The 27,470-nt window shown below is 42.1% G+C and overlaps 1 protein-coding gene across 4 annotated transcripts in view; it reads left to right on the forward strand.

Annotated features, from left to right (window-relative positions):
• Positions 1-27,470, forward strand: part of rims2a (regulating synaptic membrane exocytosis 2a) — a 138,050-nt gene that overhangs the window by 52,889 nt on the left and 57,691 nt on the right. For 2 of the 4 annotated variants that reach the window (XM_063879379.1, XM_063879380.1), the window contains exons 2-4: positions 15,309-16,243; positions 24,245-24,312; positions 25,986-26,105. In XM_063879379.1, coding sequence (XP_063735449.1) covers positions 15,309-16,243; positions 24,245-24,312; positions 25,986-26,105 — 1,123 coding nt within the window. Of the gene's footprint in view, positions 1-2,332; positions 2,362-15,304; positions 16,244-24,244; positions 24,313-24,517; positions 24,730-25,985; positions 26,106-27,470 lie in introns of all 4 variants that reach the window. The other 2 variants (XM_063879377.1, XM_063879378.1) reach the window with 2 other exon arrangements.

A 27,470-nucleotide genomic window follows, 5' to 3' on the forward strand; every position in this document is an offset into this window, starting at 1 on the left:
AGTAAACACAGAGAAGAGAAAGCTCCGGTAACTGTCTCCTCCCGCTTCCGCTCTTCGCCTTCATTATTTTTGGAGTCTGCTGGGTGCCGTTGATAAAACTTCATGTAATATTCATTTAATTCCAGTGTTTACTAGTTCATTAGGTTTTAGGATAGTAGTTGATCTGATCTCCAGGGGTGACTAGGAAGAGGAAAGAAACTGACTTTGAAGATTTTCCTTTTTTTCACTGGCCGGCATCCTACCATTTATTCACATGTCTCTCTTGATCCTGTCAGGATCCATTCATTCAATTGTATAGCATTCCTCTTCTCTCTAAAGTTTTCATCAAAATGTGAACCAAGGACCTGTATCAAACTTAATTTAAAACCATATCTGTACATTATACAGACAAGTAGAGTGCTACTTCCTATGACGTACGTAGATCCAAGAATCTAAGCGTCAAAGTGTGGTTCACCATCTCCTCCTGGGTTTAAGTTAACCCCTGTGGTAGATTGAATGTTTTTTCAGACCAGTGCCCCTCTGGCCAGTTGAGCTCCCTGGCTCAGGGCATGTGTTACAGACGCTGTCCCATGCAATTACAATTAACCCACACAGCCCTTTGGTCTGGGCTCGCTCTGCAAAGGTCTGACAGTGGCTTTATCGATTGAAACGTTGGCCTGTCAATGCCATTGAGTGCAGTAGAAAAGGTCTTTCTGCTGAGCAAACAGGGATGCAGCCAATGGCTTTTCCCTCACACAAAGAGGAAAGGCGAAACTTTGTCACAAAGCACATTTTTTACCTAATAGGCAGTTTTGCAGTAAATTACATTGTATTACATCGAATGTTTTTCTCTTCAGTGGCCTATCATTGCTTTAATGCATTCTGCTCTGCCTGCCAGTGTTACTATCTGCATTTCTGTGACTTCATTATTACGATTGGGTTATCCAAACCAGTATTTTGGGAGGATGAAAAACAGCGTAGCACTAATGTTAAAATGGTCATTTAAGGATATCAATATGTATTTTGTGACATCTCATTATGCTAACTTGTTTAAAGTAACTGCATCCTCTTTAATATTTCATACCAGTATATCGTCCATATCTATTTCATCATGGCATTCCCAGACTCTTCAACCTTTGTACTTAGCTGCACAATCTTTCTTTGATCTTGATGTGAGTTTGTAGTGACATCTCTCAGACAAGAAAACTGTTTTAAAAAAGAGCTCCGGAGACACCCTCTTCCCATAATGCACAGCTTCCTGTTTGCCTTCAGGCAAGCCTTCTAGCAGCTGATCTGTTTGAATTTAACTTAAGAGAGACTTGTGGGGAAAGGCAGCTAAACTGGAATGGAGAGGATGGGGAGAAGAGCAGTATATTCATTTGAATTTTTTGACGGGGGAATATTTCAACATGCTTTGCTAACTAGGATCAGGATAATAATAAGCTAATGGTTGCTCTACTGGAAACCACCTCACACATTCCAATTATTTTGCTTTTCTGTACTGTCTTAAATGTTGTGTGCATATTTCAACCATGTGTTGGACAAACCTGTGTTGTCCAAGTAACAGTCTGAAACCATATTTGGATTTTTTTGCTGCTTGAATGAAGTGTTTTGCTAAATTAAACAAAGATAAAGCTTTGAATATTTCCAAAGGAGAACATTGAGCATTGAGCAATTCACTTTGCATACAGTGGTGCTTCCTCAGTGATAAATGTGCATGTGAGTTAAAGTTAATGAGGTACTTGTAGCATACACCTTGATTTGATTATGCCAGCCACAGAGATGCATTGTGGTAACTTTTCTGCAGTGGTTTCCTTTCCCTCTGGGTGTAACTGCAGAGTGCTTATCACTCCTTTCCCTGACAACCAATGTATTTCTATATTAGGCCACTGTTTGTCACAAGTATCATCAAAGCAGATGACCAGTTTGTTGAAAAGAAGTGAACACAATACATCACACACATTTATTATACTGACATTTCTACAGTGAATCGTGAAGGTTGTCTTCCTGGTCTTTAAACCATTTTAGAAAGTTGTTAAGTACCCCAATAATACACCCTCAGCTTTTACTACAATGATCGGCTGTATAATTATACTTGATTTATAATTGATGTGTAAAATATAGCTACTGTGGTGATGAATGTGAACTATGTTGAATTGCCAAAGGCAACACACTACTACTAGGGAACAAAGGCACATTTAAATACAAATGCTGCAGTCAGGTAGGCCCCCACGTTTTCTTTGTGTAATTTCAGTACATAACACTTATACCACAGAGCATGTCTTCATTTTGATCATATTGGTAGAAACAACAATACATAAAGAAGAACGCACATCACACCTCTGTTGAGCAGACACACAACCAGGACAGACCTGAGTTCTGTCTGTAGTTATTTAACAGAGCTGTAGTAAAGTACAGACAGAGAACACGGTAATGTTGTGTTGTGGGGTAGATATTTCCACTGGAAAACACTCTTCTGAAAAAAAATAAATGTGTAATGGTTGCAATTTTATCAGCATTGTGCAACCCAGTTATATTAGATTTTACATTTTTGGTACATTCAGGTATTAGGTTAACCCCATGTCCATATTGTCCAGCTTTATAATGTCCCTGGCAGTGATGGGCAAGTTACTTCCAAAATGCAATACAGTCTCTGAACTGTAATGCGTTACACTGCTTTTGCGTTACTTTGAGTTACTTTCACCAAAAATAACTGCAAAAGTATGGCTTTAAATGCTAAAATGTAGTTTATTGCAGCTCATTAATTAAAGCTATCTATCTATCTGGCAGTACATGCTGAACATTAGGAAAATACTTAGAAATTAAACTCATACTCTGTTTAACTGGGCTGAATAATATGTGATACCGGTAACATTACGTCTCTGTTTGTTATGAATAACATGTTAGTGGAGCCTCTGCACGGCCCTGTAACCTGCTGTATATGAAGTCTCTATGGCAACGTTAGCTCACCTTGTCATTGGTGTGTTAACGGGGATTTTGTTGACAAGCTTTCTAAAAGCCGGCGATTCCACAGAAGACAGAGGCTGCAGACACTCCGCCACGAGTCTCTGAACTTCTCGGGGTTCAAGCAGCAGACCCAGAGAAAGTTACCTTCTGTTGCTTTGGCCTGCCTGCACTCCTGTCTTTCTCTTTTCTCCGAGCCTGCAGCTCTGCATTGTGAGCCTGCAGCTCTCCATTGTGAGCCTGCAGCTCTGCATTGTGAATCTGTTTCTGCAGCCCTCTTAACCAATAGTAAACAGGCTTACTGAGTTACTATTCTACCTGCACAATTATTTCTCTGGTGTCGGAATGTCTCACGATGTTTGTGAATTCTTAGAAACAAAACTCCACATCATTTCGGGTTAAAATGTGTTGTAACTGCGTTACTGAGAATTGTAACAGGTATTATATTACCCACATTTCAGAAGTAATGCATTATATTACTGCGTTACAGCAAAAAGTAATATATTACTGTAACTCCGTTACTTTTGTAACGCGTTACACCCAACACTGGTCCCTGGGAACAAATGAGCATGATTGGACTCCAATCGCTTCTGACTTCCTGTCACCTTTCTTGTTTAAAATGTCTGTCTTCTGAAATTAACAGTTTAACTCGGTAAATTATTTACTTATTGAAACCAAGTGTCCATGCGGTCAGAGAATGAATGTTTAAAAACGAGGTGACTCCCAGCACACCAAAAGCAGTGAAATTAGTTTTAGACTGTCTAAAAATAACACCAGTGCAGGTTTAAATATGATCTTATCCAATACTTATATAATATAATAATATAGAATATAGAATAGTGAGTCTTGGATGTTATATTCAAAGTCACTTCACATAGGAAATTGCCTTTTTGTATTTATTTTTAACTGCAAAATGTGTTCGGAGCGAAGCTTCCTACTGGAAAAAGATCAATGCTGTGAGCAGGATTAGCTTGAATTTAAGAACGGAAACAAAGTAAGCCTGCAGGTTTGGTGAGGAAAAATTAGATATGCATTGGTAACACGAGATGCGAGGTTCCTTTTTCTCCTAGCGTTTCTTCACACAGGCCAGAGCTCTGTGTGGACAGGCATGGAAAGGGTTGAATGGGACAACGAAGGCCCAACCTTGAACCCGACATGAAGAGCTATTTAGCCTGGACCCTATCACCATTTGTCAGCAGTGATTGGACAATAACCAAAGACTCATTGCTCACCTATGAAGGGACGTCATGGTACTTTAACCTGGGTGTCACTCACTACCTGCAGCTCGTCTGTCACCCATGCACACAAACCTTTCCCCTGCCTTCAGTAGAGGAATAGGTTGACTGTCTGTCATGTCTTGCCATGCTGCTGCAGTCTTATCTATTGATAATAATTGACTCAGAGGAGATGGGAGACAAAGAGAGGGCAAATGGAGCTACCCACATGACGACCAGAGCGGACCATTGCTGGTTTGCCAGAAGGGTTGTCGGTCCGTCCAGCTCCAAAGATGTTATTTTGGGCAGCAAGGATTATTAAAGCATCCTGTGACTCACCCCTCAGCTTTTTTCATTACCTCCTCACTTTCTGTGTAGCCAGACAGCCGCGCAGCGTCACTGCCTTTGATTTCAAATGCAGCCTGCTCACTGGAATGAAAAATGCATACTTAGCAGAACCAAGAAGAAGTGTGTGTGTGTGTGTGTGTGTGTGTGTGTGTGTGTGTGTGTGTGTGTGTGTGTGTGTGTGTGTGTGTGTGTGTGTGTGTGTGTGTGTGTGTGTGTGCCTCAATGTGTGCTTTCAATTACGTGCATGTAGGAGAGAAAGAGATGGGTAGGCCGTGTTTTTTAAGACATTTCCAGTGCAGAAATGCAGCCCAGTGTTTGGTGACAATAGAATATGTTGGGTTATGAATAGCTCGACAAATCTCAATATGTTCTCTAAACAGAGCGCTTTGTGGAAATGAACAATGACTGCTGAGTGCTGAGCAGTCACAACGCTACAGCACAGCAGCAGGCAGGAGGGGAGGCTCTCTGTGGATATCTCACGTTAAGCTGGTAGTCTTCATAATGTGTTGGCTGCAGGGTTTGGTACTTGTGCTCTTTGAAATGACAATAAAGTTGAATCTAATCTAATCCAATCTAAAAACTGGTTTCATGCAATTGACACATCGACATGTGACAACGCTTTGGAACACACCCACCAGGTTACTCTTCTAATACCACTGGCAGCAGTTTTCTTCATTGAATAATAATAGTATAACGCTGCATTTATACAATGTGTACAATGGGACTTTCCAACAGTGGTGTGAAGTCACTAAGTAGATAAGTATTTTTACTTTCGATAGTTTAAGTATATTCTGATGCTAATACTTTTGTACTTTTACTTGAGTATCATTTTGATTGCAGGACTTTTACTTGTCACAGAGTATTCCTTCACTCTGGTACTTCTACTTTACCTTAAGTATAAGATCTGAGTACCTCTTCCACTGCTGCTTTCCAAGTTTACCCAGTAGAAACAAATTCACTTGTGAGCTGTGATGAGTATCATATACAGTATAAGTAGATATTCTATATTTAGTGTAGTGCAGTATAAAAGCACAATTCCCCTCTCTCCCTGTTTTGTGAAAATAAATGGTATTTCTTCCTCTACCATTCTATTCCTTCTACTGAGGGGTACTTCCCAATATGCTGTTTGACAACATACATGTCTTAGAGGAAGCATAGGTGTTAGTAATGGCATTAACAATGGCTCCATTGTATTTAATTGTCCCAGAAGTTGTGTATACTTAATAATTAGCCTCTTTTAAATTGTTGCAAACTTCTTTGCCGCAGTCCAGAAACTGAAGCACCTTTAATGAAATCAGTCATCTTTAATTTTATTTATTTTGTGTAAGACAAAGATGTGTCCTTACTGGGACTTGGTTGTTTGTCTGTAAGAAATGCCTTTAGACCCAGGTGAAATTCTCTTTTATACACAGTAGAGCCCGTCCAGTTCTTGTTTCCCACATTACCAGACACAGGGTGCTTTGTGGTTTCTTTCAAAGGGGATGACTGAGATGTGATACAGAAGCATGAAGGTCTGGTCACAGATGATAGCCAATCAAGCATGTCTTTTCATAGATTTTAATTCTTGGTGAAAACTGTTAATTAGCAGCCAGTGTACTCTCTAGAGGAAACATCTACCCCACAATGCAACATCACTGTGTTCTCTGTCTGTACTATACTACAGCTGTGTTCAATAATTACAGACAGCACTCAGGGCCGGTTGTGTGTCTGCTCAACAGAGGTGTGATGTGCGTTCTTCTTTATGCATTGTTGTTCCTGGCAATATGATCAAAATGAAGACATGCTTGGCTCCTCTAACCTTCCTCTGTAGGGCGGGCAGGAGCAAGCAGCAGCGGAACAGTCCTGACTTGTAGCTAATCTTAATGGCATATTCTGTAGGGGCTTGGCCTACATAGTGCTAGCGGTGCGTCTTCTTAAACAGGAGACCTAACAGGCGGTGCAGTGCGGAAGACATATAGCCCACACAGAGAATAAACATGAACACAGAAGGCAGCAGTTGGCATAACCTTAGACAACAGGACACACTCTGTGCTCTTAAAACCAATTAGTCATTATGCTCACACATCTGCAGACCCCTTCAGCTGACCTGAGATATGTGCACACTTTCCACAGAGCACCGAGATCAAAAGTGAGGAAGGAGCTGTCATTTGTTACTGCGAATAAAACTGTGCAGCATCAGGCTGTGTGCATGTGTGTATGGGTTAAAGATGGCACCTTATACACGTGGTTAAAGTGTCTGGAATATAATTCTACCAAAAATGTCATACTAATATTAGTGTAGCCTTTATCTGAAATTGTGCACAAAAGAATATGAAAAATAAGTACCTGCTCTGGTACAAGTCAGTGGTCCATGTTCTCTCTTACAGCCCTGATACATTTACATCGCAGACATGTGATTCATGAGCAGATCCTTGAGGATTTACACGCACCTGAACAGTGTCAGTATCGAGTGTGAGCTCTTAAGTTGATCTGATGGGCAGAAGTGAAAACACAGAACAAAATCTTTGAAGGACAGGGTGTACTCAAGGAGTGATGTGGGAGCACAGCTTAACATCAGAGGAGATTTTATTTCAGCACAGAACAAGCGCTGTTTGAATTCTGCCACTCGTTGAAATGCTAAGATTGAAACTGATGTTAGCCTGGCTGGTCCAGATATTGGCTCATATAGATTTCTCTCTTGTGTCGTTTCATTACAGAGTGATGCCAGTGATGGTGAAGTCATATTGCTCTGTTGCGGTATATGACATTTACGTGAAATGTGGGTATGACTTTTAATTAAGAATGACATTTAGCTTTCTGACAAATTTTGCATATTCACAGTTCTTCTCAGAGCCGCCATAACATCATGGATGGTCTGAAACTGCTTTCTTGTCTCTCAGCGCTGCAGTCAGATGCTAACTCCACTCAGAGCTACCTAGCGCCCTGCAGCCCTTCCTGACTCTGTGGTGATGAAACACCGTCAAACCGCCGTTAAAAATGCTGTGTCAACCTCCCGTCGCCCACCTGCCCCCCCCTGAATCCACACTGCTGTCAGTCAGCTGTCACCACCATCATCACAAACAGAACTCACTCTTTGGGTTTATCTTCAGTCTGACTCAGAGTGCCCCTCATGGGAGGGAAGCGATTGGAGCAACATGGTGACAGATGTGAAATGTGTTGAAGCAGAACAGAGAAGAGAAAAAGAGGCAGGAAGAAAGACTTTAACAACACCTTGATACAGTCAGTCATAATACACACACACACACACACACACACACACACACACACACACACACACACACACACACACACACACACACACACACACACACACACACACACACACACACACACACACACACACACACACACACACAGCAGACTTATCAAACCAGGTCACTGAAAAACATCCACGTCATCACGGTGCACAACCAGGAAAAAAGTCTTTGATCCATTTTGTGATGCACAGAAATCATGTGGTAGACACATCTCTATTCCTGCATCTATGCCCCTCCCCCCTCATGTCTTTTGTTCATTTTAGGGATCTGAATGAGATTAGGTGAATCTTACTGCTGTGTTTGCTCTGGGGGGAAACAGTAATAAACCTAGCCATGTAATTCTTTGTTAGGCAGAGGACTCAGTGGACCGAGTCGCTACTCGACCTCCAGCCAATCGTAGCGATCACATGATGATGGCGTTAAACCCAAAAGTTGGCTCGCTTTCAGAACCCAGAATCCATTGAAGCAGGGTCATACGCTGTGCCGTCTATACACACGCAGCGGAGTGTCGGGGCTCTGTGAGATCAGCAGATCGGCCAGACAAGGCAGGTCCTGCTAATGCTACATGATCATTTGGATATTGGCAATTGTAGCTAAACTGTCGTGATGCTGCAAGATTTGAACCGACTTTGATTGTACCAGGTAACAGGGGGTCCCTCACAGACAGAGGCCGACTGAGTTAGTCTTAGGAGGGAGAGTGACGCTGCATCCATGGACGGTTTTACCTCCTCTCTTCTTCTCTGATTGCTATAGGTTTGAGACAGCTTTTTTTTCTACTCTTGCTTTTCTTTCTGGTTATCTCATTTCAATAGAGACCATTCTAGGATGTATTGTTGTCATTAGTGGGCCAGCTTTGCTCTTAGAGGAGAGCTCTGCAACACAGCGCCACTCATTTGTTCTCATTTGACTTCTCTCCATTATCCGCAAAGTAGAGGTGGCACAGTCCCCACAGGGGCAGCGTTGCATTTTCACCTTGATTGCTTTTGGCTTTCTTATTTAACATGTTCCTTGAGAAGCAGCAGAGGCAGAGTGGACGGAGCTGGTGTCACACACCCCGGAGTGTGCTGCTGCAGGACCACACTGACCGCTTCTGTCTGCAGGGCATTCAGAGCCTTCTAGAAATAAGACAAGGACATTTTTTATAGTGGATGAGCAGAGAGGATTGGAGAAACAACAAGGGCCTGGCTCTAGGCTGTGATCCAGCACTGGTGCTAGGTAGTTTGGATCGGACCGGACAGCTTTTTGCTCAGAGGTCTAGGTGATAACGTGGAGCAGCAAAGCAGAGATTTGAGCTGAGCTGCAGCCCAGGATCGGACGTTCCCTTTCAGTAAGGTGGATTGTTTCTGATTGTTTAGGCTGCAGTTTGGATGTTGAAGGTTTGATAATACAATGTGGTTTAATTGTTTATTTAATGTTATAATGAATAAAGTTGCAGGAAAATGAAGATTTTGCATTTTGCTATATCTTCTAAAGGATGCCTCAGGGATCGTCAGCAGCTTCATCATGGCATCTCATTTATATAAACATGTTTCAATTAATTTATTCTGTCAGGGTATACATGTGCATAAGGTGCCTCTATATGCAGCATAAGGGTTCATAGATCCTTACTGTTCATCATCCTTCATCCTCACGCATTGTATTTCTTTGCTTTTAAATGGAATATCAACATATCTCCTATGTTTATGCCTTTGTGGACAAAAATCCACATCATGTAATTCACAAGCTATCGAGTCCTTCAAGAAATGACCAACTTTTTCTTGCTATCTTTCTTCTTGCTTCTAAAAGGTTCTTTAATTCCTATCTTTGTTATTGCAGAATCTGTGAAAGGCTGGGCAGGCAAAATGAGATAGGGAGGCAAAAATAATCGTAACCAAAATCACTTTTTTTTTCTGCTTCCATGATTCATTTAGCTCTGTCATGAGGCTTTGAATGAAAGGTGTCAGCTCTGGTGCATTTAATCTGAAATCTACTGTGGCTCCCAACATATAAAGCCATTCAATCATTTCTGCAACTGTAATACATCTTTAATTGTATTTAAATTCAGATTTAACTTCCTTTTAGAATGAACACGAGGACATTGTCATTGACTGTGAACAGTAGTTGCTCAATGCTCTCAATTTTAAAGGCTGAAGTGTTCACAATTTACAGCATATGGATCACTAGTCTTTGTCTTGCTGATGCTCTGTGTATATATATGTGTGATAATGTCCTTTTTTAAAATTGTAAACCCACATCAAATGTTAATTATTTGCTTCCTGCTAGATGTAAGGCTTCTCTTCATCGCTCAGATAGCTCAGGCAGTGCTAAACAATGAGACAATTTAGTCCATCTGCAGCCTGGGTCCTGGGCTCAGGCTAGAGATGTTTTCTGATCACCTAGGTCAAACGGGACAAAGCAAAATTACTTACCCCGTAACACTGGGAATTTACCAATTTGTTTTTATGTCGTGCTGTGTAAAAATAACAGCATAAAGGTTTTATCATTGCAAGCATGTCAGGTCACTTCTAATCTTTTAGGGTCGCTCTTTTTAATCTTCCTGGGCCAAAGTGTAATCTCATGATTTTTTTGAGTCTCGGATTTGATACATTATGCTGCTTTTGATAAGGAGAGTGTACTTTAAAAAGATGATTTTAATGTTCAAATTTAGACACATCGGAGTTGTTCAAGGCTGTGCTGAAAGCAAAAACAGAAACCATGTGTACACAGCATTAGAGCGGCCCCGCACCACAGAGAGGCTTTACACACCTTTGCTTTTGTATCTAAACAAATGGTACTCTACAGCCATCAGACCCAAAATAATATTAATGTGGTAACTGACTTCTTTTAAATGCACACTAGCATCCAAACACCACATACTGCTTTGATATTCCGAATTACGCTTATTAGCACTGTAGCACTTGTCATCTGGGATATGCCAATATTATAAGGGTTTTAGGAGCGTTTTTTGGAAATGTACAGAACCTATTTAGAACGTTTGTCTTAATTGTTTTTTACTATTTACGGCCATCTCTGTGAAAAGCTACTAGCCAACAGTTTGCAGGGCTGGAGAAGGATGCATGCTTAAAAGGAAAAAGGCAACATTATGAGAGAATGACGGTCCACCACAGGAGCAAATTTACTGCAGTTGGAAATTTAAATGAAGATATTATTGGAATGAAGTCAGTGTCAAAGATGCATGTATATACAGCTGCAGAAAAAAATAAGAGACCACTTCAGCACTATCATTTTTCTCTTGTTTTATTATTAATAGACACGTGTTTGAGTTAACAGATTTTTAAAATTGTATTCTATAAACTGCTGACAACATTTCTCTGTGTTGGAATTCAACAGACCCTGGAAAGACTGCCATACATGTAGTGATAAAGATTTAAGAAACATTTGGAGTGGTCTCTTAAATTATTTCCGGAGCTGTATAAGAGTCCTGTTATAGTGATGCAGTAAGTTCAGTGTCTCTATCCCTGAATCAAATATTATTTTCACCAACTGAATGAGGCCTCCTGCTTCATACACCATCACAGAGGATCTCTATAGTTGGCTGACAACAGGAAACCAGCAATAACGAGGGCTGCTGTTGTACCCTCAACGGGAATGTTCAGAAAGCAGGCAGTATTCTCCTGTATCCCACACTGCACCGTGCAGACAGCCAACATGCCTCTCTATTGTCGGCCTGTTAGGATGATTCACTGCTGGTTGGTTTCTGCACACCACACTGCTTGCGCTGCGACTCAGCGCTATGTCTGTAGTGACATCACGCACACATCTTCCCATATAAGGGACTCTGATGGAGGAAGCACGTCACTGTGCGCTTCGTGACTCAATGGTTGCAGCAGCCAGGCTTCTGTGCAGCATCTCAGGCATCACAATCCTATGCTGTCCCGTCCTTGAGCCTGACAAGCTTGGCTGAATGCTCCACGAACACCAGCTGCATGTCTAGCTGGGGGTCACAGTTTACTGGCATCTTCCCCGCTTTATTTTTTCATACTTCTTCTAATTCACATACATGGCCAGTGAATTCCCCCCTCTTTCCCTTTCCACATTTCTTCTCTTCCCTTGTGTCTCTGCCTGTGTCACTGAGGATGGAATGCAAATCTAAGATCAGCAGAGTGTGTTACGGCAGAGCTCCGAGGAATCTGCAGAGAGGCTATTACAGTAGCAGTGGCAGCTGGAGCAATGGGGGAATAATGCACAAAATGTAGTGCTGCGCCATTGCTCTGTTGTACTTACTTCCGAAGGTCGGTTCAGCGTTAGCATCAGGATGCAAATGATGATAGGCTGGAGTGCGCTTTGTAGCTCACTTGCTAGCTGCCATCCACATTCCTCTGTTTGGACAGGAAGAACACGCGGACTAAACGCGAAACTGGGAATGTGATACGATGAGTTAGAGCCCTTTAAATGGCCGTTTGTAAGTGTTTGTTGTAGTTGCCATATGCATGTTCTATGTGCATTTGTGGGTTGAGGGTGTACGATTTCAAGACACCATCCCAGAGGACACATTATCCTGAAGTCCTGAGGACACTCCGAGAGACAAAGTGAAGTATTTCTTAGGCAGTGCTGAAAAACACACACACAGCTACACACATAAAGGTATGCACAACTGAAGACATGTGGAAATACACTCCTCCATCATCATCAAGTCACTATAAGAAGATGTTTCACATGCTCATCACCGTGCCCCCCCCACTCCACACTATCTCCCATCCAAGTCACGGCGCCTGTTCCCTACTCCAGCATCTCATTTCTGCTGCCGCTTCACTTTGAATTTGTGAATGAACCGCTGCTCAGTTAGTGTCCAGGAGCGGGTCATGAATAATGCAGAGACCCTCATGTGTTTCTCCAGCTGCGCCTGAATCACTAACCAGGCCACGTTTGTGAACCAAGGTGATAGGACACATTTGTTTTGATGTGAAGCAGAAAGAGAGGTCACTTGTGTGAGCTGGCTGCATCACACACACTTCAGAGGGCCTTTTTGTTTCTCTGCCTCTGTTGTAAATGAGGTTGTGTTCATTACAGCGTACATTAGTCTTGTTTGTGTTGTGTTTGTATTTCCACTGCATCACCAGTGCTAAGATCTGTTTTTGTACTGCATTTACAACAAATGACAAACATTATGCAACCAGTTAGTGGTTCATACTGTCCATCATTGATCTTGAGTTGCTGTTGAACATGTAATGAGAAAGTTCTTACAAGTAGTAAGAAAAACCTTTCTTATACCAGAAATGTAAAATGGCAATACAACGTCTTTTATCTTTTGTAACTTTCCCCTCTGTGGGACGAATAAAGGTATTCTGATTCTGATGAACCCACTATTAGGTGAATCAGGTTTATTTTAGTTTGGGATGCAGGACATTATTTCAAGTTGCAAAAAGAATGGCATCTAAAAGGGATGAACTAGACTTGAAACCAAAGTCCCAGCAGCAGTCACCAGCTGTTACTTCACATCCAGCACACATCCATCTTATAAAGTTGTTATGGCAAACTGGCTAACATGCAGTTGCTCATTTACTTCATCCAATATTCACTTTCCTTTTATCTCAAGTTTGGTCCCCTCCAACCTCTGAGGAAATATTTGTTTCTTAAGCATTGAAATGTCCCACTATGGACACTTACTTTGTCAGAAAGTAGCACACAGACAAGGAAGTTGTGGGTCATAATCAAAACAATATGCTAAAAGATGCGGGTGTTAATTATCATCAAAATGTATGCTCTCTTTTTATGTATAAATAGTATTCTGCCTCTCTGTCACAGCCCATATTCTAACAGTTGTTCATGAACTATACGTTATGCTCATACATAATTCTCTCTTCTTAAAACTTGCACTTTATTTAAGGGAGATTATTCAGAATTCGACATAGAATTCAACACTCGAAGCTCCTCTTTCTCAGACGTGCCCCACCAGAGTGCTGATGTACATTCTTTACAGCCAGGCTAATGTGGTCTTACCAACCCTCCCTGCTTCAGTAAATTACCCAATCACAAGTGAGGAGTCCTTACCTTGGCCACTGAGCCAGACTGGCAGCGGTGATTTATGAAGCCCTTTGAAATGTATGGGAACTTGTCACATACAAAATTAAAGGAATGCTTCACAGAGCTTTTTTTTTCCTCACTGAAATGTCATTATTATTTTGGGGGGAAAAGTGGCTTAGGAATAATTGATTCTCAACAAAAGAATAAATGCATTAATGCACAGGCTTTTCACCCACTTCCCGGCTGGTCTCCTTCCAGACACCGGGACAATGATTAAATTATTGATAGCTCATTTAAAAAAATATGGGGCTCCTGACTGTAACCATACTTGAAGATATCCATCTTTTATTTTCACCTAATGTCCACTATAACTATGCTTGTTTAAAGATGCTTTTCTTCAGTCTGTTATATCTTCTGAAGACCAGGCCACATGAATTCAGCATTTTAATGGTGTATAGTCTTCTCTCTTAAGAAGTGTGTTCCTTAAGTTCTGAGTGAAATAAGGTGTTTTCACCTCCATGAAACGGTGGCTACATAAATAAATGTGCACCTTCCTCTAAGGTTCATACACTTAGACTGAACTCACACACGCTCTTCTCCATGTCCATTGAACTGTGTACACAGAAACAATCTGTGGAACTCTGAATCATTTGTCAATGCGACGCAGTACACTGTCTGCTTCCTCATTTTTATGCCTAAGCGCACACACACACACACACACACACACACACACACACACACACACACACACACACACACACACACACACACACACACACACACACACACACACACACACACACACACACACCCACACACACACACACACACACACACACACACACACACACACACACCCACACACACACACACACACTCACAGTATTAATTTGGGAAAACAAACAGGTCATACCCAGGCATCCTGTGTTGTTATACTGCATTGAAAATGGTGATGATTTAAGTACCTCTATCATCAGAGTGATTGGTTGCTATCAAATTGAAAGTGAGTGATTGCCTGTTGCCTATAAAGGGTCAACCATTGGATACCATATTGTCTGTGTAAGGACCGTGTATCCTTTCTTTTATAATTAGAAGCGTACATGTCTTGAATTGGTTCAGCTCAACAAACATGTTCCTTGCACATATTTCATTGTTAAACCTTAAGGCAACGTGTCATGTTATAGAGCATTGCAGTGAGGAAGGGGGAGCACTGCTGCATACTTCTGCTTAGTCCTTGTTCTCTCTTTCTGTGTTTGTGTGTGTGTGTGTGTGTGTGTGTGTGTGTGTGTGTGTGTGTGTGTGTGTGTGTGTGTGTGTGTGTGTGTGTGTGTGTGTGTGTGTGTGTGTGTGTGTGTGAGAGACAGAGCAGGATTTCACCAGGTTTTGACAGGGACTGAGTCCTGCACAGTGCAAATAAAGTGAAGCTACAGACTGAAGTGTGATGAAGCTGTGAGGCTAACTCTGTATCCTGATTGGAAATGACACTAAGCATCAACATTTTTATCTAAATCTGAAAACGTTCTGTTTAAAGCGGACCGACTTCTAAATTCCATCTTGTTCCTCCCTCTTCTTTGATCTACAGGAAACAAAGTCCATCTGCATCCAGGGATCCAAACCAAAAATACGACCAAAGGGAGGGGGGCGATCACTCACAGTATGCCCCGACGGACGGCGGCATGCCCAGATCACCGTCTGACTATGGGGATGGGGACCCCCGGCGGGCTCCGAGGGGCCCACACATGTACCCAGATGCAGATGCGGCACGAATGGGCTACCGGGACCGGCGGGGCCCCGGACGCTGGCACTCCCAAGAATACCCGCTGGACCAGGAGCTAGATGGACCCAGCGAGTACGACCTCCAGCGGCAGCGCCAGGAGGAGTTCCAGACACGTTACCGTAGTGACCCCAACCTGGCCCGCTACCCCGTGAAGCCGCAGCCCTATGAGGAGCAGATGAGGATGCACGCTGAGGTGGGCCGCATGAGGCATGAGCGTCGTCATAGTGACGTTTCCCTGGCCTACACGGAGCAGGACGACCCAGGACCCATCCGGCTGTCCCGCCAGCATCTCACCGAGCGCCGGCCGCCTATGGTGGGACAGCGCTCATACTCTGTCGACCGCTCCTCCCCTGGGCCCATGGGTGGCAGCCTTGGCGGCCACAGATCCTCCAATCACAGTCCACCGACGCCGCAGCGTAGCCCTGTGCTGGGAGACCGATCTGGGGACCTGCGGAGAGGGGACATGGATTCCATGAGGAGGCAGCAGCACCACCTGGACCCCAGTTCAGCCGTCCGCAAGACCAAGAGGGAGAAGATGGAGAGCATGCTGAGGAACGACTCTCTCAGCTCGGACCAGTCAGAGTCGGTACGCCCACCACCCCCCAAGCCCCACAAAACCAAAAAGGGAGGAAAGATGCGGCAGGTGTCGCTGAGCAGCTCGGAGGAGGAGCTGGCCACCACACCAGAGTACACAAGCTGTGAGGATGTGGAGATAGAGAGTGAGTCAGTCAGTGAGAAAGGTAGGAGCCAGTCGCGTCTCTCTGCTGCTCTGCATACATTTATACAGCTGTGATATACACTTCAGTTAGCAGGACCGTTTACATTAATGCACGTTTCTCAGTTGCTTTTTAAAGCAGTCATAAAGACATTCTTCTGCAGTATGATCCTCACATAAGGTTGTTGTTAAGAATTACATATTTCTGTTGCGTTGATTTTTCTGTCTCCTGTGGATATTGATTCTTGCAGATGTTGACTCAGATATAACCTTCAGATTCCCCAGTCTACAGTATCTATATGTGCTCTGGCTCTCTGTGTGTGTATGTCTATATGTGTGTTTGTGTGTGTAGGGCTCATTATTTTCCAAAAGAAAAAATGCATTATCTCATTATTTTTTGGATTTAAAAAACCCAGCTTAGGATCTATTAACAACATCTATGAAGAATCATTCTGGAAAAAGATGAATAGAAACACAACTTTTAGAGCAACCAATTTGTAGATTAACATTTAAATATACATGTATGTATTTTCTTCCTTAAAGTGACCGGTCTCTAACAGTCGCTCATTTGTATTGTCGCCACTTAGTTTTCAACAGTTTCTATATTTTAAGCTTAATTCTTTTTTAAAACTACTTCTTTGATGACATCGTGGTATTTGAATATAAATAGAAAACAATGAGCCTTACGTATGTGTAAAGCACCGTTGTGTTTTATGAGTGTTCTATATGAATCTACTCTGACAGCTCCGGCCTTGGAACTGGAGGCTTGTGCGCTCACAAGCCAGCCAGATATGTTTCAGTGTGGATGGCTGTTTATGTGTGTGGCTGTATGTAGAAATGAATGCTAATGCTGTCAAGGCCTTCTCTTTTATGCTGTCATCTTATGGCACACTCTGCCAGGTCTTACCACCACAGCTGGTTCTCATGGTCGGAAATGGGGAGCAGGGACAGGGCTTGGGTGTGGGTTTCACTACAAACACGCCTGTGAATGTTGCTACAAGCAGCGTATTATGAGCCGTATTATGCTTTTTGTCTCAAGATGTAAGTCAGGTCAAGCGGTGTAAAGAGCGAGAAAGTCAGCATAGGGACATACAGGACTCTCACACTGTTCTTGTTATATCTTGGGTTTTATTTCAGAGTTAAAGTAAACATGTAACATGACATGCGAATTGTAGTTTAGTTTACATAACTTTACCTAAGCTAGTGTACCCCTTCAGGGGCTATATTTATATGTATTTACTCCTAAACCATGATCTTTACCTAGAATTAAAGTTGCAACAATTTTACAACTTTTGACCACGTGTCTGAAAGTGTCTTTAGGTAAGAGGACATTTTCATCTCCTGCCTTTTGTAGGGGTGCTAATTTAAAAACCCTCCTGTTGTTCAGATTAGAGATTTGAAACAGATGTGGTCGTATGGGTGAAAAGATACTAAAGAAATGTCATGCGGTTAGCTAGGTGAAAAATAAATGAACATCAGATGGCTCATGGGAAATGTGCTACCTGCTTGGAGCATCAAATGCACTTGTCCAAGTGTATGAACACGCACTGGCAAGCCAAAAGTCAGACTCACTGAATTAAATGCCACTCTGCATAGATCAACATCGAAAGCAATAGTTAGGCTGTTAGCTTCTTGACTGCCCCATCTGCTTGACAGCTGTCCTAATTGAGAATTGATTTTGTTGTCAAACTGTTAATTACAGAGGCCTTTACTCTAAAAATGTTAAAAACACTAAGCAAAATGTAAGCATGAGGCGTGGTGGACAAATGGAGGAATAAAGAAACAGTAAAGAAGAAACTACAGTAGCAGGTTACTATTGTCAGTAACACCAGACCAGAGCGCCTGCCACCAGCTCCAAATGTTTATCCAGAGGAGAGGGGAGGAATTCAGCCAGTCTGCTCTATTATGTAACTGTTTTGCTCACTTAGGGAAACAGCCCAGCACTAGCGCTACATTATTGATGTGGGAGTTTCCAGGTTTCCAGGTAGCCATGATGGAACAAAAATAGGTAGAAGTGTCGACTGTTTGCAGGGTCAGAGTTTCTGTTGTTTCTGTCTGCTTCTGTCTGCCTCCCCCACAGGTCAGGCTGTGTAGGAGAGAGGGGATGGACAGGAAGGAGTTGGACTATTGACCTGAATAAGTATAGCATACCATAGCTACAGAACATTTACAGACAGCGCATAATGGGGTGCTATCACTGGTCCTTAGTTATAAGTGGCAGTTTGATTAATTCATGACATAATTAAGGCTGCTATGTTATGGTGCGTGGAGGGACTCTGATAACTGGTTCAGACAATTCTACTGAACCATTTATTTTAGAACCAGAGTTAGCTTTGTTGCACTCTGCCAAAATGTAATTACATAACAGAGAGAGGTTCAAAACTCCAGGCTCCATATGTGACACTCTGGCAGCTCTAAAGAAAGATCAGTCTGTTTGTTTTGCATAGAGTTTACATGTGGGAAAAACTGCATGTCTGGAAAAGGCTTAGATGTACTTTAGCGAAACCAAGAAGCGCAGGTGTTTTTTCCTGAAAAGACACCAATTGGGATTTTACTTCCCTCTGTGTTGCATGCAAACCAAGCACTCTCTGATAGGCATAAAGAGAGAGGCTTTCCTTTCAACATCCAGACAGCAAAGCAAAGAACACCACGTTATCATGTGTGGCCTCAAGAGGAGAGGGCAGGAAGCACCATTTGGCCATATGTGGCGCAGTTTATGAAGGACATGGGTGTGCAACAGCAGGCTGAGCAGGGTGCATGTCATGCCCTCATATCTCCGACACCCTTAGGAGGGAGGCAGGAGGGGGGGGCTTAATGGGAGGAGAAGGAGACGAGACTAAGGAGAGGAGGAGACTGGGGGAGAGAGGGTGTGCCAGCTGTAATGAGCCTGGCTCGTGCCTGCGAGCGCTGGAGACTGATTTATCACGGCACTCTTCTCCCTGTGTTTTCCTCCATATTGATTCCCCCGACATGCCGTCTCATTATAGTGCCGAACAAACAGAAAAGGAGAGGCGGGCTAACTACGGCAGAGAGGCGGACATTGTGTAGGGACTAAGTTACATCCTCGTAAAGGCTTGTGATCGTCCTGCACCTCCATCAGTCTGTTGGGTTTGTGGTCTGCACGGCCAACCAGAAACGTTGACTTTAATTAAAATGACCACAAATTACTCTTTTGCCCTGAGTCATTGAATTGAAATAAAAACATTACGTTCAACTTAATATTATTGCTTTCATCTAACGTAATACAGTTTGGTGAAACGTGGTGACATAATCATTTTAATTAAAGTCAACGTTTCAGGTTTTTCAGTGTGTTTTGTTTTAGGAGATACATTTTAAGTCCTGCCCCCAAGGGGTTTTACATGACACTGTATCCCCCTCCTAGTTTGGTGACTATGTTAAAACAAGCACACAGTTTCACCCCGGCCTCTTTTCTGCTCTCACCTCTGGAATTGTAGTAAAAACAGCATCAATAATTAATGATCCAATTAATAGTTTACACTGGTTTTTATTGAGCTGTCAAAGTGATGGAGAGCCTGCTGCTGGTGAACTCCACCACTGCCTGCGCTCCTCCTTTGCCCTGAGTCAGCACTTTGTGGGGCCTCGGAGTCGAGGCGGATCGGCAGAGCCGCTGCAGCCTGCTGATGCTCACAATTTATGGCCATGATGAGTTTCCTGCTTCCTGAAAAACCATACTGTGCCTCACTGGGGATCAGTGCCCAATTGTGGAGTGCCACTGTTAATAAAGCTTCAGGGAAAGGGAGGGCGGCGTACCTCCATTTTGACACGTACTGCAATTATTTCTGACGGACATCGAGGGAGAATATTGAGGAGTATGATGGGAGGAAGGACAGGTACAGATGGAGGGGGAAACTATCGATGACCTTGAGATAAGCTGTGTATCTAAATGTTTATCTATAGCTCCAAAATAGACAAATAAATCAGAATTGAGTTTATTGCAAAGTACGTTGACACATACAAGGAATTTGCCTGGGTATCTGGTGGTGCAAACATAAACAACATCAAAACATTTGTTGTAAAAGAAGTTCAAAAATAAAACGATTTTAAAAAGAAAATCTTTATAAAAAACGATTTGGCATTATAAAAGAATAAAGACAAGTATTTACACTACATTTAAATATATAAAAGGCCACCCTTGAATCAGGCGATACAATACATATCATTATACATGGGTTTGAATATATTGGGATGGATTGTGTTTTTCTGTGTAACACTATTCATGCACCGGTGGGATGTGCATGTTCTATGTATCACAACCCTTGTAGGATATCTGAGCAAAGTTAATAACATTTGCTCTTTTTGCAAAACTTAAAGGACCCAAATAAATGCAACCATCCCACTGTCTTACCTAAAGGTGATCTACATGATCCTTCCCTCCTTGATCATAGATGCAGGCCTCCAGCTGTTTGGACTATCATGGCCACATTAGGGCGAATGACTGGTTCAATGGAGGGTGTGCACCGTGCTGAACCGGGCTCTGGTGTTTGCTCTGCCGACAGGATAGCAGCTGGGAGGCAAAGAGGGTAATCACTGTTGTCAGCTGTTGGTTAGAGGGCCACAGAGGGCAAAGCCTGTCTGGAGACACCCATAATGTTTTATCACAGTGCATAACTGTGTACAGTAAGTAGTTTTAGCACTCCCCTGCACTGATGGATGGATAGTGATAGCTTACAGAGAGAACAGGGAGGGAAGGAGGGCTCTGACTAACCTTGCAACTTTAAACATGATACAAGTGTGGAAATATAATTGTAGTATTAACTCTTACTCTTATAAATATGGATATTAAATTAGGTAAAATTATAATAATTTGCATCCTAAAAATGAAAATAAAAACTATATTAAGAAAACGGTATCAAACGCTAGGTGGAATTATGCTACAAAATATATGCCAAATCAAGAATAGACACAACATACGTCAATCACACTTACAAAATGACTCGTTAACATATGTTAAGAAAAAGACATTTCTATGTATATAGATATAAATATATTTACAACTCAAGAAAGAAAAGAATTCAGGCAAAGTAAGAGATCAAAGGCCAAAGTAAGTTTATAGTATAATAATAACATATTGATCCAGATGTGAAGGCCAGTGCTTGAATACTGATAACATTTTAGTTGTGCTTTTTCTTCTAAATATGTTTGAATTTATATCCAATTAATTTGCATTTGATAGTATCTCTAAACATTAGCAAGTGCTTTGCCAGATAAAATATTATCATTCATACAAAGATTTCCAATAGACAGTGCTAAAAATAAAAACCCGAAATCGTTACAACATTATTTATGCCATAAGGCGATATCTTTTTTGTGAGAGTGATGTACTAACATCAGTCGAGTTTGAATACTCTGGAACAGGGCTATATTTATTCACTGTGGCTCTATCTTTTCACAGCGTTCCTCTTCTATGCAGCTTTTTCTGTTCTGAAAATCCCTTCCTTTTTTTACCCTTGTAATCCCCCCCTCAACCACCGCCTCCTCTTTTACATTCAGACGCATATACAAGCTATTTTTATGCCTTTCCATCAGAGTTTGCTGTTTTCCTTGAGATTGAATCCTCAGTAAGATAATGCTTGACGGAGGCCTGTATAGATCCATTAAGTTATACAGCACTCTGCAGGGGGAGTGAAGTGTAGGAGAGGAGAAAGGGGGATGGCCCAGGGGTTGAACAAGTGCAGTGTTTTCAGATAACCTTCCCTTTCCTCCATACATTCATGCAAGCAAACAACTCATCAACAACAGCACAAATGTGTTAACTGTACTTTCAGTCGTCAAAGAACTTACCAGTTCAAGCAAAACGCATATGAAAGTCCTTTTCCTGCTTAATAACAAAGTGTAAAAACAGCTTTATGTTACACTGAGGTCTAAGGACAGAGCAAAAAAACCCTTTACCTCCTTTTTCTAAACACCGTATTCAGATTTAATATTTATCCTTTCTTCTCATTAGCTTGACTTTTTTTTAAGCCTCTTAATCAAATTGAATGTTCTCTCTTTGCTAGTCTCTGGGAGCAGGTTGGGTTTGCATGTGTAGCTCTTAGTCTACAACAGAGGAAATAATGTGAATTGATATTTGTCACATAAAATATCTGTGTCATCTCTTAGTGGTTTGATCAAAGTATCACATCTGCAGCAAGAAATCAGTTTACAGGTTCACTCTGTTAAGCTAACCAACATCACTTATACTCTAAGCCTTCAGCTGGATGGATGAGAAAATGTAAAAAATAAAAAGAAATGTCCCAGAAACTTCCACCCTGTAACAACATTACAGCAGTATGCCCAGTCTGTATTCTCTTTCGGCTGTGTGTCCACTGGTGCTGCTCCAGAACTTGTAATCAGAGCCTCATCTTTAAAAGCTCTCCCTGGTGCACTTTAGATTGAGGTCAGTTAAGGCTGTGTGGCTTTGCAATCTGAATCCCCAGTTAAACACATTAGAGTCATGCTCTGCTCCCGCCCACAGATGCAGCTACTGTACGATAAGATAGCAGTTTACTGACTTTGTTTAGACACAATGTGAGTTGTCTGCTGATTTGAACTTAGGGATCTATAAAGAGCTTTTAAACATTGTTGTTAAAGATGTTTCAGTGAATATAAGAGGGAATAATAGGCAAACTATTCTTCTCTCTGATTGTGTTTGTACCTTTGAATCAATGTAAGGAAATGTGTTACAGTTGTGTGAACAGTTGAAATAGTTTTAGCGTTGGTCCTAAGCCTCCCCGGGCGCTGCACAATAGCTGCCCACTGCTCCTAGTACTAGGATGGGTTAAATGCAGAGGACTAATTTCACTGTGTGTGCTCTGCTGTGTGCATGTGTGTGACAAATAAAGAGGGTTTCATCCTCCGATTCTATCTATCCCAGATGTTGATGCATTTTAACTTGTGATCCATGAAGGTAGTAAAACACCATTCAAATAGGGCATTCTCCAGACGGCTTGAAGAAACTAAGATACTTTTATCAAATAACATGATGTTAACATTTATGGATGGTCAGTTCCATTTGGAAGTGTCATAAGTGTTCCAAGCAATATTCCTCTGACCCTCTCAGCGTGTTTATAATAACTAGAATGGCTCTAGCAGAGTGCAGACCTTTGCCAAGGGCAACGGTGAACCCACATGCTCCTCAAATGGTCCCGTTAGCTTAATTTGGAAGTTGTTTTTCCAATTATTCAGAGGCCACATGAATGCAGCACAAATGCCCTATTACACAATTTTAAAAACAATTGATGTTTTTGCCCTGTGATTTGAGTCCGCACCAAAAATGAAAGGGTAGCTACATCCTTCCATAAGTCTCATGAAAATCGAGCCAGTAGTCCGTAACTATGCTGATAGACGGACTGACCAACAAACACTAGAGCTCATCAAATATGTCATTGAGATGAAGGTGAACGTGAGAAACTTCTTTAACAATGTCACAAAATGAACTTCTGAATTTAACATCTATTGTGCCAGCAATATCAGAGAATCTGATCTGTGGTCGAGGTCACTCCACAAGAATCCAGATAAAGGGTGGGGTTTACTCTGTAGGAAAGACAAGGAAAAGAGAAACATCTAAGGTATAGTGATTGGAGCTGGCAACCATGTACTGGGGTTCAGTCCCTGTTGTGGTGGATGCAGGTTCGAAACCCGCCTGCAGTCCCCCTGTCCTCCCCTTCTCCCCCCCTCTAACACTGTCACTTTCTAATGAAAGCTTGTGTGGAGGTGGTTATTGACCTGAGTTGCGTCTTTCTTTCTCCACAGGGATCTCTGAGTTTCACATGCTGACCATCTTTTGAGTTTTACAGTATGTGAGAGAGAGTGTGTGTGTGTGTGTGTGTGTGTGTGTGTGTGTGTGTGTGTGTGTGTGTGTGTGTGTGTGTGTGTGTGTGTGTGTGCAAATATCAATGTTTGGATGTCTTGTTTGCTTCTATATGTGTGTATAGCGGTTACTGTCTGTTGTTGTTTGTGTCCTCACTGGTCCCTCTCGATGTCCTTTCTTGTGTGTGTGCGTCCTTTCCCCCCCACCACCTTACAGGAGATTTGGATGGCCATTGGTGGGACCATGCTTCTTGGCATAGCAGCGAGGCCTCCCCAATGTCTTTGGTGAGACATGTGGAGCCCTGCCTTGACCTCCCCCCTCTTCCGTCTCTACCTAACCCCCCATCTCTCTCTCCCTCTCTCTGTCTCTCTCCTCCCCCCCATCCCTCCCTCTACCAGAGTCTTTTGTCATTTCATGTTTCCTTCGTTTAATTTACACCTTTGCATGTTGTTTTTCTGTTTTCTTTCTGTTTTTATCCCACACCTGTAGGGGACAGTCAAAGGGGAAAAAGAAAAACAATTGAGCAGACATTTATGTCCGAGCCGACACACACCTTATCTGAGAGGCAAAAGAAAATGGTGCGCTTTGGGGGACACTCATTTGAAGAGGACTTGGCATGGTGTGAACCGCAGGTTAAAGACTCGGGAGTTGATACGTGCAGTAGCACTACCCTAAACGAGGAGCATAGCCATAGTGAGAAGGTACTAAGACAATCTAGCCTGCATTTTCTTATTATTATTTTTAACCTACCCATCCAGTCTTTGTTTTGCTCTCTGTCACTCAGTGTAAATAGGTGAGATGTTTGTTTTTTTATTTTGATTTGACGTTTGTATAAATTGATTTCTCTTGCGATTTCGTTCCTTTTTTGTTTTTTCGGTTACTTTTGGCTCCACCTTGCTCGGTGTTGCCTTAAAAGTCTTTTGGGGGCACCTTCTTTGCTTGCTACTTGTACTTGCTGTTTTGCTCCCCAAACAGAAACCACACATCTGACAGTAGTTGTAAAAAGAGCATTGACACAACCTCTCTGTCTGTCATGGCACACAGGAATGTGGGTCTCTCCTAGTTGCATGCTCGTTCTCCTCCGTATGTTGTGTTCTTGCTCTGCAGCGGTCCTGTTTAGTGTCATAGGAAACATCTTCACTCAGGGCCAACCCTCTCACTCTGCTGCCCCCCCCCCCCCCCCCCCCCCCACAGCACCCAGTCCAGACAGAACCTGCCCCCTGCCTAACTTTCCACTCACTTCTTTAGCAAAACCTAAATGATTGTAAGCACACAAAACAGGGAAGATTTGTTTTGCACAAAAATAAAAACATATGTTTTTCTTTTTTCCCTTCCACTGCGCGTCTGTGATTTCACCCTCTCTCTATCTCATGGCCTTAATACATGCGCTCCATTCTTTTTAAAATCTTTTAACTGGTCTACCTCATTTGTTCTTGCATCATAGACGACCTTTCCCCCCCTTTTTCGCAGTCTGCTTTCCCCTCACTCCTTCACCTGATGATGGTTGTATGTCTGTGTTTAGTGAGACTCCGGTCTTCCTGCTCCACTCTGAAGAGCTGGTTGGAGGTGGAGTGTTGGGGCTGCTTGCTTTACTCTGCATGGGGCGCTGCATGAAGCTAACTCCACCTTCACACTGGCATGTTCACACAAGCTCTGGAAATAACACCTTTCACTGTTGTGTTGGATGTTATTTTTTCATCAATAGTTCGTCCTTGATTCTCTTAGCAATTCAATATCCCGTCTTCTAAAATTGTAATAATTGAGCGTGTTGCTGTATAAAAAATGAAACAGTATTGATGAGGGCTACGGAGTTTGTGTGAACTCTCTTTCTGAGTGATCAAATACTATCCCCATGCACCCTTTTCCACTATGGACAGTTGTCTGCTTGGGTCTAATGTAATCACATGCAAGCAAATGAGTTGTTAAACAAGAGGTGTGTGTTGCTCTGACCTTGTAGCACCCGGTGACGTGGCAGCCGTCCAAAGATGGGGATCGCCTAATAGGGCGTATTTTACTCAACAAGCGCATGAAAGATGGAAGTGTGCCTCGAGACTCAGGAGCTCTACTTGGTCTAAAGGTGAGATCATGTTGATTCTACCTGCCTGTGTGTGTCTTTTCATGAAATACACAACTTATACTAAAAAACGTGTTGAAGCTGCAGTTGGTAACATAATCAATACTATATAAATTAAATAACTTGTATAAAAACAAACGAGGAGTCTCTAATAGTGTTGAGATAAAGGATCGCTATACCCTGCAGTCAACATAACCCACTATGGCCGAGGGTTCTGAGTCCTACCTATACTAATGATATTTCATTTATATTTATTCATTTAACAGGGACAGTGCACATTAATCAACATTTCTGTAAATGTGCACACCTATAGGTTCTTAGCTTTCACAGTAAAAGCCCTCGACATACGCTTGCATGACTGCTTACCAGAGGTACCTCAATGTACAGAAAGAGAGAAGCAACTTATCAAAATACTAAAATGTTTAGACACAACATATTTCAGTGCAGCGTTTAGCTGTGGGCTAATGTTTTACTTGCTGTTTTTATACAGTTTTTTGTTTAATCAGCACTGTGTCATTTAACATTTTGATTGGGGTTTACAAGCAGTGATTGAAACCTAGAGATAAGTTAGAGTCTCCTCTGCTCTGATTGGTTGTTTTCCTTCTGTGCAGTGGAGTCTTCCAAATGCTGGCAGGCAGAGGAACATTATTTGTTTTAGCTGTCCCTTGCACTACTTTCTTTTAGTGACAATATCAGCAATTTTAAATGATAAAAGCTACCAGTTGCAGCTTTAGAATACGCACATTTATCACATGACACTGCGCAATGTTGGTTATGGAATTCAGTTGGAACATACCCAGGGATTCTGGGGAAGTTTGACAGGTACAGCTGATTGTCAGTGTTGGTTTCACATGTATGTACACATACAGTGTCTTTCTACTATTTTGTGGCCTTTTTTTTGGTGTTTGGCTTGCTAATTTTCTCCTAGTCTTTCCAATTATCGATAACATCATAGTGCTACTCAGTAATAATATTCATTAAAGACTTGATTATGCCCCTGATGAATATTAATGAGCATCGTTTAATATTGAGCCGTATAATTGTCTGAACTCACTCACATTGAACTGCTTTAATGAAGTGCATTCTGCAGCGCAGTGGAAACGAGTCCCGTCAGCGCCGTCACTGCACGCATTTTAAACAGTAGCATCATATTCCCCTAGCAATTTAAACTAGATGCTGTGTATGTTTCCCATGCTTTTAGTGCTGTTTATCATACTTTTAAGGACATATTGTTACTTCACTTAATGTACACCTTTGAGAAGAACTGCATTGTAAAGGAGAGTAATCAATTAGACTTTTTTAAGAAAAGAAATCACCAAATATCTGATGATCCATGACTCATTAAGTCATTATTATTGCAAAAGACCG

Source organism: Eleginops maclovinus, chromosome 3, assembly GCF_036324505.1.
Source record: "Eleginops maclovinus isolate JMC-PN-2008 ecotype Puerto Natales chromosome 3, JC_Emac_rtc_rv5, whole genome shotgun sequence".
NCBI classification, from domain to species: domain Eukaryota; kingdom Metazoa; phylum Chordata; class Actinopteri; order Perciformes; family Eleginopidae; genus Eleginops; species Eleginops maclovinus.